The 14,461-nt window shown below is 52.8% G+C and overlaps 1 protein-coding gene across 2 annotated transcripts; it reads left to right on the forward strand.

Annotated features, from left to right (window-relative positions):
• Nucleotides 1–1,175: 1,175 nt before the first annotated feature.
• On the forward strand, nt 1,176–14,208 carry Icmt (isoprenylcysteine carboxyl methyltransferase). Of its 2 annotated transcripts, XM_063287108.1 has the most exons (6): nt 1,176–3,291; nt 3,448–4,031; nt 5,160–5,248; nt 6,192–6,361; nt 7,035–7,252; nt 9,521–14,208. In XM_063287108.1, exons 1-6 carry the CDS (start codon nt 3,222–3,224, stop codon nt 9,701–9,703), a joined length of 1,314 nt encoding a protein of 437 aa, XP_063143178.1. In that variant the 5' UTR covers nt 1,176–3,221; the 3' UTR covers nt 9,704–14,208. The 2 variants fall into 2 exon arrangements, with proteins under 2 accessions (XP_063143178.1, NP_579844.2); NM_133310.2 differs by lacking the exon at nt 1,176–3,291 and having other exon boundaries at nt 3,780–4,031; nt 9,521–10,541.
• Nucleotides 14,209–14,461: the final 253 nt, after the last annotated feature.

Here is a 14,461-nt window from a genome sequence, read left to right on the forward strand (position 1 = left end):
CCCAGATATCAAAAGCAACCGGCCCTGCTTCCAGTCAAATCACAAAACACCTGTAACTTCCTGTAGCTACTTACACACGTGCGCATGTATATCATCAATACATATCCCCAGACTCATACGTGGACTCAAAACCAGAGCTCCTCTGGCTGGGCCCAGGCAGGAAAGCTGTGGTAGTCTGTGGTGATGGCATATAGGGATGGGAGAGGCATGGACTGCAGAAGGACCCTCCTGCTTAAGAAAGAGGTCCCTTTGTGCTTGCCTGGAAGCTCCCGGGACAAAACACATTCAAATGCCTACTTTCAAGAAAAGGCAAGCCGTGCAACCCAGAACTGAGCATTTCCCTTCCTGTCACCTCCTCTGGGTACAGAGCAAGCCCTCGCCTCCTACCGGAAAAGCTTTTGTTTCCCTGGGCATCTCGGTGTGTCCCTCTTGTGACTGCATCCCTGGCTGATATGCACCCTCTCCGTGTGACTGTCCCTCTGGGCCTATGCACTCTGTGTATAACTGTTTCCTTAGGTACATACATTCTTTGTGTGTGACTATGTAGCTGAGTCTGTGTGCTGTGTGTGACTGTTTCCGAGTATATGCACTCTCCAGTGGGACCATATCTCTGGTTCTATGTAATCTGGATGTACGACTGACTCTCTGGCTGTAGGCACTGTTTTGGTGAGACTGTTTTACTGGGTCTGTGCATTTCCTGTGTGAGTTTTTCCCTGGGTGTACATATGGCCAGATGTGTATAAAAACGCCTGCTTGCCTCTCTCCTTCAGCAGTCCACTGTGAGTGCTGGGCCCTGGCAATGTCTTTTCCTCCTTCCTGCCTCTAGGATAGGGCTGAACTCCTATTCTAGGAATGGGGCCTCAGGGGAGATGACAGGCAGAGAGGATGGAGTTGCTCAAGCTCTCCTAACTCTTAGTTACACTTTCCTTGATGCCTAAGAGTGGAGCTCAGAAGCTCAGGGCCTTCAAAGGCCTGAGAAGGGGCTTCCACCAGAAAGGGTTTTGTGCCTCGGAGTCAAGAGCCCTCCCTCAAGTGAGGGGCAAGAAGCACCCTCTAGTGGCTCTGATGTGTCCTGAGTCTGGGCAGGTTGAGAGGAACAGGACGGTAGCCAGGACTCCTGCTCCCAGCCCTGTAAACCCAGGCCTCCTACAGTACACCACAGATGTCACCTTTTTTTTTTTTTAAAGATTTATTTATTTATTATATATGAGTACACTGAAGCTGTCTTCAGACACACCAGAAGAGGGAAGGCATCAGATCTCATTACAGATGGTTGTAAGCCACCATGTGGTTGCTGGGATTTGAACTCAGGACCTCTGGAAGAGCAGTCAGTGCCCTTAACCGCTGAGCCATCTCTCCAGCCCCAGATGTCACCTTTATGTCCTGCTTAGACTTTAGTGTCACACAGCCTAGTTATCTGAGAAGAACGCCTAATTGAGGACCTGCGTAAGTCAAACTGTTTGTGTCTGTGGGGGACCGCATTCCTCGGGCAGGAGATGCTGGACTGTGTGAGAAAGCTAAGTGTGAACAGATGGGCCAGCTGGAGGCAGTGCTTCTTCATGGTTCCTGCCCTGACTTCTCTCGGGGATGGACTATGACCTGAAGCTCTTAGGCCATGAACCCTCTCCTCCTCATGTTCCTTTTGGTCAGCATTTAATCATAGCAAAAGAAAGGAGACCAGTGTGTGTGTGTGTGTGTGTGTGTGTGTGTGTGTGTGTGTGTGTGTGTGTGTGTTTTGCTGGGGTTTTGGAACAAACCATTACATCTGTTTCTAGCTCCTATCACCTCACTCTGACAAACGTCTCCTAAGCACAGTCCCAACACAGTGCAGGGCTTTATAGATTATTCTGGTGTTATTCTTCCAGGTCCCTGGCTGTCACTGAAGTCAGGGTCAGAACTCAAGCAAGAGCTTGGCGGAAGTCATGCAGACACTGCTCTATGGCCTGCTCACTTGCCCATGTGTAGCTTTCTTACATGGGCTGGGACACCTGCCAAAGAAAGGGTCCTTCAGTGTCACTTAGTAATCAGGATGATCCCTGGCAGGCCAGCCTGACCCTCAACCGAGGCTTTTCAGGTGACCCTAGGCTGTGCCACTCTGACAAGGTTAAGGACAACAGACAACAGTTTAGAGGAAGACAAGGTTCCCAGGAGTTATCTGCCTAAGACAGGATGCAGAATGCTGGACCCCAGCAGCCCAGCTTCTCTCTCTTTGTTCCCAGACATCAGGGCTCCTGCCAGGACCTACTGCTGAGGCTCACCACGCTTCTCCTCTTGGTTAGGCTTGTTCTTCCTGGCTCTGCTTTTCAAATCCAGCACCAGCTCTTGTCTGCTCAGTGGTGCCCCATTTCCAGCAGCCTGCCTATCCTGCAGCCTTCCTGACCCGGGGACTCGCTCCTGGACTCAGACCAAACCAACTCCATATCCAGCCTATCGCACAAGGAGCCTTCAGTAAGGAGGCATGACCCTGACTTTTCTAGCACCGGATAAAATCTGGAGCGACGGCTCACACCTGAAATTCCAGCCTTCAGGAGGGGAGAGAATGGCATCTACCAGAGGTCTTGGAAATTCGAGGTTGTCCTGGGCTACAGAGGATAGATAACACTGTCTCAAAAGGCTGGTGCAGTCTGACCTTTCATTCCAACACTAGGAGGCAGTAGCAGGTGGATCTCCACGAGCTGGATCTGTAAGCATTCCTTTTAGGCTCCGCCCTACAGTTACCAGGCAATAGCCAGGTAGCCCTGGTTTACTACAGAAGGTCTGTTTGCAGCTCCTCTCTCTTATTCTGTCTCTCTGGACTCTCTCCCCTCTCCACGTGTTCCTGGCCGGACTCCCTCCCCCACTTCCTTTCTCTCTCTCTCTCCCCGACCCCTCTCTCTCCCTCTCTTTCCTTTCCTTCCTTCTCACCTCTATTCTACACTGTGTCTACATTTGGCTAGTACCTACCTCAGGGGAAGGGCTGCTCCCCTCTCACCTCACCTTAACTGCGCTTCTGTCAAACATATCTTGGTCTCTCTCTCTCTCTCTCTCTCTCTCTCTCTCTCTCTCTCTCTCTCTCTCTCTCTCTTATAAAACACAACAGGATACCAGCCCGGTCAAACACCTTGTGTCGTGCCTCAAAAAGATCTACAAATTCATAGATGTACACTGTCTAGATTTAAAGTGGTAAAAAAAAAAAGTGGAAAACTTCTGGTCTTAACACGCACATCTTCATTATAGGCAACATGGAAAACACGCACACACAAAAACCTATGTGGGTCAAGGAAAGTCGTCCAGAATATTGCCACCTAAAAGGTAATTCTCTGATTTCAATCCTTATCCCGGGCTCACTCGTATTACGCTTCTTCACACACCCCCCACCCAAATCAAGAGAGGACCGCATCGCACTTAGGAGGAGGGGGATCCCATTTCAGGAAGGCCACGGATGCGAGTCTTGAACCGTTTCTCTAGGTTCGGGGACCCGGCTCGCGCCTGCGCAGTGTCGCAGTGCGATCGAATGGTCGGTAATGCCCACTTGTCTCCAGAGTTCTAAACTTGGGCCGAACTTCTGCAGGGCGCCGTGGCCACTTCCGGGTTGCTGCGTCGCCCCTCTGCGACGTCACGCTGTCCCGAGCTGCGGGGCGGGGCCTGCGGGGAGCGCCGCTCGCTCTAATTCCAGCCCTCAGCCACGCGCGGCAGCAGTCTCGCGAGACCTCGCCGACAGCGCACAGCTCCGGGCACTTGCCCTTCCCGAGCCGGCGTCGGCGGCGGAGTGCGCAGGCGCGGCCTTCGGGTTTCCCCGGCTACAGTCGGCGCATCGGCCCGCTAGTCCGCCGCCGGCTCTTCCGCCGCCCTGCGCCATGGCGGGCTGCGCGGCGCGGGTTCCGCCGGGCTCCGAGGCGCGCCTCAGCCTCGCTACCTTCCTCCTTGGTGCCTCGGTGCTCGCTCTGCCTCTGCTCACGCGCGCCGGCCTGCAGGGCCGCACCGGGCTGGCGCTGTACGTGGCCGGACTCAACGCGCTGTTGCTGCTTCTCTACCGGCCGCCGCGCTACCAGGTGCGTGCCGGGTGTGGAGGGACCGGGACCGGGCGGGCGGGACGGGTGGACCGGTTGACCGGGACACGGACCAGGCACAGGGCGGCACGGACAGGATGAACCGGTAGACCGGGACTCCAGACCCGGACCAGGGTCGGGGTGGACCGGCAGATCTGGACAGGGACGGACGGGTGGACCGGGACCAGGCGGGCTCCTGGCAGGGTGGGCGGAGTAGGTGCGGACCAGGCAGGACCGACCTAGCTGGCTGCGCTGGGGCAGGGCGGGCCGGGTGCACCGGAGCTGGAGACGAGGCAGATGAGCCCGGGTGGACGGGGATCAGGGACTGATCAGGCAGGGACCGGGCAAAGGTTGGTGGGATAGGTACATTAGAACCGAGAAGACTGGGCGCGGGGACCAGGATCCGTCAGGCAGGGCTGGATAGATGGACTGGGGACGGGCATGGGAGCTAGTCTAGCGGGAGTGCGTTAAAGGAACATTATATTACCTAGCCGACCGGTGGTCGGTTCACCCCCACTCCACGGGCTTGTATGTCAGCCTTAAGTTGAGGTCACAGGAGGGACCCACTTCTAGCTGTGGGTGCTAATTGCATTTCTTGCCGATCAGCAGAAGCTTCAGCAGATGTACGTCGGGTGGGAAATGAGCTTACCCACGGAATTTTAATTTATGTAATGTCAGGTGTGGTGTTTTACCTGCTGGTCAAACGCCCTACTTCACAGAGGTGACGGGGCACAGAGTTCGAGAGTTGGGAGTTGTTGACTTGAGACTGTCAGCCATAAACTGGATTTAAACAGTTTCTCCGAAGTTAGCCCCGCTGTTGCTAGCAGTAATAATAGTTATTCTGGCTGTTAAAAATTGGTTATTCCTGGGTGATTTGTATAGTGAGTCCTCTATGCTGCCCTAAAACACAATACCGTTGTTATTCCAGTGGCTTAGATGGATAAACTCTTTATTTAAGTGACTTGTCCAAGGCCAGGGTTTAGACCCAAGCAGTTGTATTTCACCCTCTTTATCTCTTGAACAAATGGACTCTGCTCACTAAGGGCCTTGCTAACCCAGGGCAGTCTGCAGTCTGGGTTCCGGCTCTGCGAGTGGGACGTGTGGTGACTGGGGCCTTTTTGGGTGTTTCAGATAGCCATCCGAGCTTGTTTCCTTGGCTTTGTGTTTGGCTGCGGCGTGCTGCTAAGTTTCAGCCAGTCCTCCTGGAATCACTTCGGCTGGTAAGAGAGTCTTTGGGAGCCATGGTGTTGAGGTGAGGGTTGGCAGCAGTGGGCGAGTAGTGGCCTCTCCTCACCCCACCCCACCCCCGCTGGGCTCTGACAGAACAGGCGGCTGGTTAGGATTCTGAAGAAGCAGCCCCCTGTCTCCTCCGAATCCCCACCCTTCAAATCTCATGAACACGACTGTGCATGTTAGTGGATTATGTCTGTGGTGGATGGAAGCGGGTCTCCCTGGGCCCTCTCCAGAGGGCCCATCATCACCCGAAGTCGCTGTGCTGAGCCGTTGTTCCCTGAAGGGGTGCAGGTCCGCGGTGATGGGCAGGGGCAAGTCTCCCGGTGTCTTCTAAGCCTTTTCCGTCTCGGTTTCTATTAGGTCCCGGCTAGTGCTCCCCCCACAGCCAGTGTAGGACTTTCCCCTACACTATGAGTTCAGTCCCTTGAGCCTTCTAGCCTCTGACTTGGAAATGAACCGTGGCTTCAAGGTAAAAAGCTTTACCTCCTACTACCAGTGTGCTAAGCCATCCAATCCCTCTTTGCTGGAATTCTTTCAGTTCTGTTGAATTTTGTTTCCCACATACGTCACTACTTTGTTGATATCTCCCTCTCATGTTAACATGTGAAATTGTCATATTAAAGGAGTAAAGGGACCATAGTTTCCCCTTCACCTATGGAGATTCTTTTAGTTGTGTCTGTGACATTCAGAAACATAACAGCACCACGGAACCGCACTTCTGCCTGCTGGAGAGGGAAGGAATGGTGTGTGTGTGTGTGTGCGTGTGCGTGTGCGTGTGCGTGTGTGTGTGTGTCCATGTGTCCATGTGCGCCTGCACCTGTTGTTACCCAGGCTGGTGACAGCGTTCGGGGCAGTTGAGCAGACCAGGCCTGTGCTTGTGCCCGACTTGGTTCTCTCCCGCTTTACCTCGTTCTTTCTGTTTTTAAACAGGTACGTGTGCTCGCTCTCCCTGTTCCACTACTCTGAGTACCTAGTGACAGCTGTCAATAATCCCAAAAGTCTGTCCTTGGACTCCTTCCTCCTGAACCACAGTCTGGAGTACACAGTGGCTGCCCTGTCTTCCTGGATAGAGTTCACCCTTGAAAACATCTTTTGGCCAGGTTGGTGTGTCCTACTTTCCTTGGTGTGGGAGAGAAGGGTGAGGAGATGACATTGACTCACCTCTCAGGTCTAATCTCTCCTGAGCCGTTCTCCCCAGCCCTTCCTCTCCCTAAGCTATTTATAATATAAAGGACAGACTGCACTCGATGGAGAATTCTGCTTCTGGATTTCGAATCCAGGGCGTGTTGGCGTTATGCTCTGAGCCTGGCGTTATGCAAGGTACCACTGAGGTGAAGCCCCACCTGGATGGTCGCAGTATTACCTTTGCCATTGGACCAGATGAAGTTTGGGCCTGTCTGTTTCTTTCTGTAACATGAGCACTTCACAAGGTTTTACTGTAAAATCCTCTGAATTGGAGCACACTTAGCCCTCCCAAAATGCCGGATGTGGGTCCTAGGGCTGACTTTGGGACCCAGGACTGTCTCTGCTTCTCTCAGCAGCCCTTACTCCTTAGGGAAGAACAGAGCCAGTTCGCCCGGGCAGGGCAAGCTTCCTACAGCTCATGTGTCAGCCCTCAACTGGGAGACTGGTGGCCCTGGGCTTGTGGGGCCTTTTCTTATCAAGTTTCATGTGTTTCAGACGCTGGTTGCCCCTAGGGTGGTTTCCTCTCTGTAGGGGAGGGATTGGTACCCCAGTCTCCCCACTCCTTGTCCCTCCTTTCTGTTTGTGCAGAACTGAAGCAGATTACCTGGCTCAGTGCCGCTGGGCTGTTGATGGTGATCTTTGGAGAATGCCTGAGGAAAGTGGCCATGTTTACAGCCGGCTCCAACTTCAACCACGTGGTACAGAGTGAAAAGTCAGACACCCACACTCTCGTGACAAGTGGGGTATACGCTTGGTGCCGGCACCCCTCCTATGTGGGCTGGTTTTACTGGAGTATTGGAACCCAGGTATAGTATCAGCGTTGACACTACTTTCCTGGAAATTTAGTTTTCTAAGTTTCTTTCTTTTTGATATCTTGACTCAGGGTCTTGCTATGTGGCCCAAGCTAAGTTTGAACTTGTAACCCTACTATTTAGGCCACTTGACTGTTTTACATTTCTTAAATTGAAGCGTAGTTGGCACTCTAAGCCCACTGTGTTTTCCTGGGTGCACAGACTGCTTTTCTCTTGTGCTCCCTGGCCTGTTTAAGGCGCTGACTCTAAAAGCTGGAGACCAAATCTAGTTTTCCATTGTTGTAGAGGTAAAATCAGGACATTGTTTTAAGTTGTTTTATTTGTTTCAAACTTGAAGACAATTATTCTCTAAAAGGAAAACTGCACAGGCAGCAAGTGGTACGTATATCTCTCAGTTTCCAGGAGCACAGAGGTGACTCGCCTGAGGAAAGGGGGGAGCCTTAGAAAAGCTGGGGGGGGGACCAGGATGCTGGTCAGGGGGAAGGCAGAGACAACGGCCAGCGGTACTGCCCTTCTGAATGGCATCTCCTAAGATCACCTACTTCTGGGTATGGGACCGCTGGTGGCCCCGGCACAGTAGTCCTGCACTGGGTCCCTTTCTGCTGCTTTGACCTGGGTCTGGAGCACCTTGGGCAAGGGAAGGTAGGTTTTGGGGAGGGCGTGTCCTCAGCCACCCTCTGGTGGCTCAGTGGGTTTTCATCAAAAAATAGTCTAAATGAGGCCAAGGTCCCGCCAGGTTAATGAGAGCTGTGGGGTTTGCTCTGTCTCAGGATGCAGACCAAACCCTTGTTTTCTGACAGCCGTCTCTGCATTCTATACTTAGTCCTGGAACAACTTGTCCAGAGAGTGTAACGAGAGCTTGCGAACATCATCTGGGGCCCAGACATCATCAGTGTGCATGGGCCATGGGGATTCTGGTGACCCCATAATGGGGCGGGAGGGGCAGGCGACTAGCATTTCTTTCAAAGCTTTGTGTTCCTGAGACTCGTCACGCTGTTCCACTTGCAGTCACAGCCCTGGGGACACTGAGGGGAGGCGATGAATGTAGTCTGCCTTAAGTGCTGTGTTGTGCCTAAGTGCTTTAGAGCGGAAGGATTTTTCATACCTTTTTGGATAATGGGTATTTTCTACATTGTGCCCTGGTACTTGTGCTTGCCGGGATGTGTGAGGGGCGGGGCTTGTACGAATTCGTAGAGCATAAGTCTTCCTGTAAGAGTATTTGCCCTTGTACAGAACATGGTTTTTCCTCTGAATTACAATGGTGCTGGTGACTTGCTGGGATCGGATTCCTGGCTCAGTACAAGGTTGTCCCTGATGATGTCCTTGATGACTAAGAAACAACATTAAGGCTGCCCAGGTGTGAGGGCATGGACTTCGTGCTGCCAGATGAGCGGGCCTGGCCCCTGAGGCTTCCCTCGTCTACCCAAAAAGCCAGGACACTAGTGTGTGAATGATACTGCCGAGTCACAGGCTGGGTGAAGGTTTAGTGTCTTATCACGGTGCTAGGAGCACAGCAAGTACTTAGCGAGCAGTGTGGACATGGTAGGAAGTTGGGGGACCTGTCTGGTATCACTGGACAGGTCCTGATGCCTGCAGTGGGTAGGGCTGGGTTAGTGGTTTCCACAGTAACAAAGGAAGCTGCTGGGAGCTGGGATGCTTTCAGCTTTGAGGGACTTTTTGGCTGGAGGACCAGGTTGGGCAAGGGGTGTGTGTGTGCGTGCGTGCGTGCATGCACCAGGTTGGGCAAAGGGTGTGTGTGTGTGTGTGTGTGTGTGTGTGTGTGTGTGTGTGTGAAGAAGCCATGTATAAAAGGCGGCTAGTGACAGCCTGGGCCTGACTTAGGGCCACTGTTACTTTCTGAGCAGAGTGATCTCTGAAAGGAAATGTTGTGGAAGCTCAGATAGCAGAGCTTATGTGGCCTTGAGGGGAGGAAGCCAGGGCCCAAAGCTGGCAAGTGTGTTCAGATGGGCAGAAATCGGGATGGACAGAGATACCAGCCTGACTTCCTCTGTTAGAGAATTCCCACTTGAGTGCAGGCAGGGGCATGTGTCACCACATTGAAACCCAAGTGGTCCCTCACTGTAACTGAGGTCTCGCTACTTGAGAGAATCAAAGAGACAGAAAAGGGTGCAGCCAGGAGAGTGGCTCCCAGGGACGTTAGTGCCTCTCAGCTTCTTCAAGGCCCCAGCAAGCAGTTCTGTGGGGCGAAGGTGCTTGGGCATCGGGCTGCTCTGACTGTGGTATCCTGTGGTCCTCTGCCAGGTGATGCTGTGTAATCCCATCTGTGGTGTGGTCTATGCCCTGACGGTGTGGCGCTTCTTCCGTGATCGCACAGAGGAGGAGGAGATCTCGCTGATTCACTTCTTTGGGGAAGAATACTTGGACTATAAGAAGAGGGTGCCCACAGGCCTGCCTTTCATAAAGGGGGTCAAGGTGGGGCTATGACAGGAAGAGGCCCCGTGGGACCAGGGACCTCTGGCCCTGCGCAGCCTAGGACAAAACTATTTAAAGTTGGGCACACAGAGTGAGTTTTCTTAATTGTTTTATATGTCACTAATTACTCCTCAGAATGTCACCCAGGACCTAATATTGAGGCGATGTTAGGTCCAAAGGAGCCACGGCAGCTGTCTCCTGCACTGAAGGCAGGTGGGGCAAGGAGTGTGTCCAGGTGTTCATCGACGCCTCTTCTACCATGGCAGGGGGATGACTCAAGCCACAGCCTCACACCCCCTCAGGCTAGAGTGTGTTTGCATGGTGACCAGGATGCTTGGGAGAGGTGGACACCGCCCTTTGGAGTGGTCAGAGCTGCCAAGTGTCAGCATTGGAAATGCACCAAACCCTTCTATTTAACTCCCACACAACCCAGCTTTACCCTTTGTCGTCCATGAGTGCGTGAACATCTGCATAAACTGGGAAGACTTGTACCCTTGGGCTCATACAGAAACCTATTTACACTCCAGTTCTATACGCAGAGCAGTGTAGATTCTGAGGGACATCGAGCCTCTCTGCCTCGAGCGTCCAGGTCCAGCTTTCACGTGGCAACAGGTAGCACAGACCCTTGGGCGCTCTGCAGCTTTTGAGTAGCCACTGGACCTGGGCTGAAGATGTGGGCCCAGGGTTCTCCCATGGTCCTGGTCTCAGCTCTTCTGTTCCCCTGGGAAGTAATGTCCTAACTTCTGTGCTAACGCCGAGAAATGCTGCCCTCCCTGTGTTTGGGATCAGTGTTCTCATTTATCATAGCTTCTGATTTTTATTTCCGTGTTGCAACAAGTCTGTCAAATTAGTTTCCTGTGTTTTCTCAAAGTACCCTACTGCTGCAGCAGGTGTTTTCCAGAAGGTTCCAGCATAGCTCATGCGCCTGCAACCCGAGGCAGGTTAGCCCTCCACAGTTCACAGTAGAGAGGCCTGCTTGAGTTCCACTAGCATTTTTTTTTTTTTTTTTGGTTCTTTTTTTCGGAGCTGGGGACCGAACCCAGGGCCTTGCGCTTCCTAGGTAAGCGCTCTACCACTGAGCTAAATCCCCAGCCCCTCCACTAGCATTTTTATTCTGCTGGTCTGGAAGAACATTTGGCTCTCTCCATGCTGAGCACAAAAGCTTTAAGCGCTGCGACCCTTGATTAGTCCTGGACTGGGTAAGAGGTTGGTCCTGGTGTGAGGCCCTTCCAGGTTTGGCCTTGCTTCTTGTCCTCAGTTTCTGCAGTGAGATGTAGAAGGGTCTTCAAGTCTGCCAGGTGTGAGCGCAGCTGGGCGAGAGCCCAGTAGGAAGATCTCAGCTCACACCCGGCTCTGATGAAAGGCGCAGGGTTGGGTGCATCGCTCGCTGTCCCTGCCACCTCAGCAGAATGCAGAGCAGCCTGCATAGTGCTCTGTGCAGCAGCCAGGGCCTCAGACTTGAGAAAAACCTTTTCCTTCTCTCACTGAGCAGATACTGCTGGGTTGAAAAGAATGGATACTTAGTATTTCAGCCCTCTGTTGATCCTTGAGTACAGCTCTATATTCCGAGGTCTCAGAAGGCCTCCTTCCTTCACAAGCACACCAGGGCACAGAGGCACACTTGTTATCAGGCCAGGCAAGCTGGTCCCCCACAGTGGCCATGGTGTTGCTAAACTCGTTGGCAGTTTGCTGTACTAGGCCAGGTCTTCACAGGGTGGTTGGTAATGCCAAGCTGGAATCCAGCAGGACAGAAGTCCACATGAGTGCTGACCTGGGACTTCATGCTGGCAGTGGCAGAATTGGCGGCTTCAGAAACATGGTGACAGTCATGCAGCCTGTGGGATGGGTGTTGACTTTGGCCACTCATATTTTACTGGTTGGCTAGTGGAAAGCAGGACTGGTGTGCTGTGCCACAGCCCGCTGCTGCTGCTGCTGCTGCTGGGCTTCCTCAGCAGAGCTGCTGGGTCGGCAGGTCTGTTCCAGGAGGACTCAAAGGCCCATCGGAAGGGAACTGGGGTGGAGGGTGTGCTCTGGCCAAGAGGGTGGTGAAGGTTAACATGGGTGAGTGCTCAATATTGAGATACCTAGGACCGTGTCAGAGCAGGAAGAACAGTCACGTGGGTGGTTAGTACTGTTGTAGGATGCAGCCAGAGTTGGCTAAACCTTGGGGGCTGTATGAATAGGGAATCGAAACTCATTCTTGACATGACAGGCATTCATTCTATCAGCAGGGAGGCAACCCCAGTTCCTACACTAAAACTTCTGAGACTCCAGAAGCCTCAAAGACTTGTGCCCTGGGTAGTGTAGTAAGCCAGGGAAGCTGCCAGGAGAGCCTTGAACCAGCCCAGCTGGACGTGGTCTCTGGGCCAGTCTGCAGGCGCCATTGCTGCAGCCAGGACCCCAAGACCACTTCCAAACTGCAATGGTGCAGACCGACTGAAGGGGTGTGGCTAGAGCAGTGCTCACTGCCACGCCCTCCTGTGCTTGGGTCTCCCTTCATGGTCAGGGTGGGGCCAGTGTCACCCACCCCACAGGGCTGTTGTGGTAAGATGACCTGGACAGCCTAATGAGGTCTTACAGGCGGGAAGCAGGCTTCTGTGTGTGAGAGCAGTGTGCGCTAATGTGTGTCCAGAAAACGTTCTGCCAGCCTGGAAGTAATTTATTTTTAGATTTTTATGGCTTAGTCTTTTGTTGCTCTATATACCAAAGAGGCTTACGGGTTTGCCAGTTAGCGTGTGAGGCCAGTTGGCTCAGGAGCCGCCCTCCTGCCCACCCAGGAACAAGGCGAGCTCTGTGGCAGCGATGCTGTTGTCCACACCAAGCTGCCCAGGCAGAAGTACCCTGGTGGGACATCAGATTTCAGTTCTGAAATATGAGTGGAGACAGACCACACTTCCTGTAGCCTACCCGACTCACTAGGCTGCAGACGGAGGGATGGATTCTTGGCAGCCATACTTCGCTCTTTCTCAATGCATCTAAGCTCGGCTGCCTCCAGCCTCCCATTCCCCTTGAGGGCCATGAAGCTGTCTTGTTGATGGATGGAGAGTAGCTAATGACAGCCCTTGGCATTGTGGGTGGTAAGGCTGGACGTTACACTTGATATCACCTTCCACCTGCCAGAGGCCAGAAAGGCCAGCCTTATGCCAGGCCCAGAGAGAGGGAGCCCAGCCTTATGCCAGGCCCAGAGAGAGGGAGCCCAGCCTTGGGTCTCTTGGTGAGATGCTGCGTGGTACCTTAGGAGTTAGGAGTCCTGAGGTTGCATTCTTTAAAGAGCACGCCAAGGATGTGGGTGGTGGAAGACCAGGCCACCCTTCTGACACTCCCAGGATGCAGTTGGTAATCCACAAGGGAATATGAGTGTTAGCATTCTGTCTAAGCTCCACCCCGCAGTTACCTGGCACCAGCCAGGTGTGCCTGACTCACTATAAAAGGGGCTGCTTGCCCCCTCCTCACTTTGTGTCTCTCTTGTTTTTCTTCCCTTCTTGCTCCCTCTCTCTCCCCATTCCCTCCCCCCCCCCTTATGTGCTCATGACTGGCCTCTCCCCTCACCCCCTGCCTGATATAAACTCTAGTCTATACTACACTGTCCTGTGGCTGGTCCCTCAGGGGGGGAGGGGTGCCTCAGTATGGGCCCGCAGAGGCACCCTCTTCCCCCATTCCTGACTGCACCTCCATAGAACATACCCCCCCACGCTTTATCTTTTTATGAACACATCAGTGATCCTTTCCTGGGCAGGATTTGGCAGGTGCTTGGTTTCTGCTGCTGTGGACTGGAGATGATCTTCACTTTATGAATGTAGCCGTGACCCGTGGCAGCAGAGTTGGGTTGAAGAGGCTTTTCAGGTATTAAAAGGGCTGCCGTGTCCTAGGGTTTCCACAGATTAAGGAATTTTCAGGAGATTGATGTGTCAGAGTGGAGGTTTCTGTGTGGAAAGTGGGTACATTAGATAAAAAAAAACTGCTGCTTGGCAGTGGTGGGGCAAGAAGCATTGAGAAGGCCCTGCGGCTGCCACAGGCAGGAGAGACAGTTTGTAATAGCTTCCTAGCAGGACAGAAAGCTTCCCAGCCCTGTCTGGTGGGAGCTTCTGCATGGACCTAGGGCGTAGCCTTATCAATTCTTCCCGCTCAGTTACTAACTTGGAGCTGCAGGGTCAAGTCCCTGAGGGCTCAGCAAAGCTCCTGGGTGGCCTCCTCCAAACAGCCAGTGAGGCCTGCTTCTCCCGTGCACCCTCCCCTGCCTTAGGGATCTTTGCTTACAGTGGCAGCAAGATAGAGCCCTCAGCCTTCCCGATGGGGTTGAGCTGGCAGCCACCTGGCCATGAAGCTTGTCCCTCGCTCATCCTGAGTGGAGGCAGCTTGTCTGACCCATTGCAAGGAAGGAGAACTATGGAGTAATCACTGTACTCTTCTTTTTACATACAGAAATGTTTATTTAAATATATTAAATGGGATTTTCTTTCACAGATACTGAATATTCTTTCTAATTCTTAAATAAAAGTATACTTGGTTCACTATGAGCAAGTGTGACTGTGTAGAATGTAGAACTATACCTATACTAATCTTGTCTAAAGGAGAGTTCAGCAACATCAGCATCAAATCGTGTGTTTTGTCTGTTTGGCTCTCTTCTGAGCACAGCAGATCTCAACCTTCCTAATACTGAGACCTCTAATCTGATTCCTCCTGCTGTGGTGACCCCCAGCCATGAAAGAACTACATTGCTACTTTGTAACTGTAATTTTGCTACTGTTCCGTGTAGTGATGTAAATAACT

Source organism: Rattus norvegicus, chromosome 5 (assembly GCF_036323735.1).
Source record: "Rattus norvegicus strain BN/NHsdMcwi chromosome 5, GRCr8, whole genome shotgun sequence".
NCBI classification, from domain to species: Eukaryota; Metazoa; Chordata; class Mammalia; order Rodentia; family Muridae; genus Rattus; species Rattus norvegicus.

What these genes read in the sequence shown, in the direction of transcription:
- Icmt (XM_063287108.1), top strand. Translation starts at nt 3,222, where the DNA reads ATGGAAAACACGCACACACAAAAACCTATGTGGGTCAAGGAAAGTCGT. An exon ending in ACCGGCCGCCGCGCTACCAG is followed by an intron (nt 4,032 to 5,159) that starts GTGCGTGCCGGG and finishes TGGGTGTTTCAG; the next exon opens with ATAGCCATCCGAGCTTGTTT. An exon ending in TGAAAACATCTTTTGGCCAG is followed by an intron (nt 6,362 to 7,034) that starts GTTGGTGTGTCC and finishes CTGTTTGTGCAG; the next exon opens with AACTGAAGCAGATTACCTGG.